The 1219-nt window shown below is 44.4% G+C and overlaps 1 protein-coding gene across 2 annotated transcripts; it reads left to right on the top strand.

Annotated features, from left to right (window-relative positions):
* Positions 1 to 515: 515 nt before the first annotated feature.
* LOC112080301 (transcription elongation regulator 1) lies at positions 516 to 1213 on the top strand. 2 transcript variants are annotated; one of them, XM_024146033.2, is made up of 3 exons: positions 516 to 740; positions 857 to 963; positions 1084 to 1213. In XM_024146033.2, exons 1-3 carry the CDS (start codon positions 548 to 550, stop codon positions 1204 to 1206), a joined length of 423 nt encoding a protein of 140 aa, XP_024001801.1. In that variant the 5' UTR covers positions 516 to 547; the 3' UTR covers positions 1207 to 1213. The 2 variants fall into 2 exon arrangements, with proteins under 2 accessions (XP_024001801.1, XP_024001802.1); XM_024146034.2 differs by having other exon boundaries at positions 518 to 740; positions 1087 to 1213.
* Positions 1214 to 1219: the final 6 nt, after the last annotated feature.

Here is a 1219-nt window from a genome sequence, read left to right as displayed (position 1 = left end):
GACCTCATGGCTTGGTTTTTGCTCTGACATGCACTGTCAACTGTGGGACCTTATATAGACAGGTGTGTGCCTTTCCAAATCATGTCCAATCAATTTAATTTACCACAGGTGGACTCCAAGTTGTAGAAACATCTCAAGGATGATCAATGGAAACAGGATGCACCTGAGCTCAATTTCAAGTCTCATAACAGGGTCTGAATACTTCTGTAAATAACTTAATTTGCAAACATTTCTTAATCTATTTTCACTTGGTTATTATGGGGTATTGTGTGTAGATTGCAAACAATATATATATATTTAATACATTTTAGAATAAGACTGTAACGTAACAAAATGTGGAAAAAGTCAAGTGGTCTGAATACTTTCTGAAGGCTCTGTACGTCCTCAATAACACAGCATTTTCCTTTTGGACCCTTTTACCCAAATGGAAGTAGATGCCCTACCCGCCCCTTGCTTTATGGCTTTGTTTAGATGTGCAGTAGAATGGGTTTATCAGACATGAATGTGTCTTAAGAAGTATTCTGTGTGTATTTGACCTTCCACAGGTATGCTGCCTGGCATGGGCCCTCCTCTTGTTCCCATGATGCACCACCCTCAGTTGGCCCTGGCGGCGCCCGCCTTGTCAGGCCTCCAGTTCCCAGAGTGGTCTGAGTACAAAACGGCCGACGGGAAAACCTACTACTACAACAACCGCACACTGGAGTCCACCTGGGACAAACCCCAGGAACTACGGGAGAAAGGTTGGTCTACTTAAAGCTTTGGATCTCTCCAACCAGCTAGCATTCATGCTCGACTGATTTAAGTGAGATTTTAGATGTTGCATATCTAATGTGTGTGAATTTTTCCTCTCCTGTAGAGAAAGAGGCAGAGAAGGCCAAAGAGAGACAGCAGGCCCTGGAGGAGGAGGCTATGGAGATGGAGGATGAACAGCCTAAAATAGAGCTCCCTAAGGAGGTGAAGGAGGTGAGAGGAGACCTGGAGCCATCTACTAGTCACACATCATTCTGGCCTGCATTTTATCATTTCAAACGGTCTATTATTAATGTCATCTACCTTAATAAAAGTTGTATTCCTTTCATTGAGCAGGTTAAGGAGGAGGAGATGACTGAAGAGGAGAAAGCAGCACAGAAAGCCAAGCCCGTGGCCACTAACCCAATACCTGGCACTCCCTGGTATGTAACAGAAAGCCAAGCCTGTGGCCACTAACCCAATAGCTGCC

Source organism: Salvelinus sp. IW2-2015, unplaced genomic scaffold (genome assembly GCF_002910315.2).
Source record: "Salvelinus sp. IW2-2015 unplaced genomic scaffold, ASM291031v2 Un_scaffold15051, whole genome shotgun sequence".
Lineage (NCBI taxonomy): Eukaryota > Metazoa > Chordata > Actinopteri > Salmoniformes > Salmonidae > Salvelinus > Salvelinus sp. IW2-2015.
The sequence above is the reverse complement of the archived record's forward strand: the minus strand, read 5'-3'. Positions and strand labels throughout refer to the sequence as shown.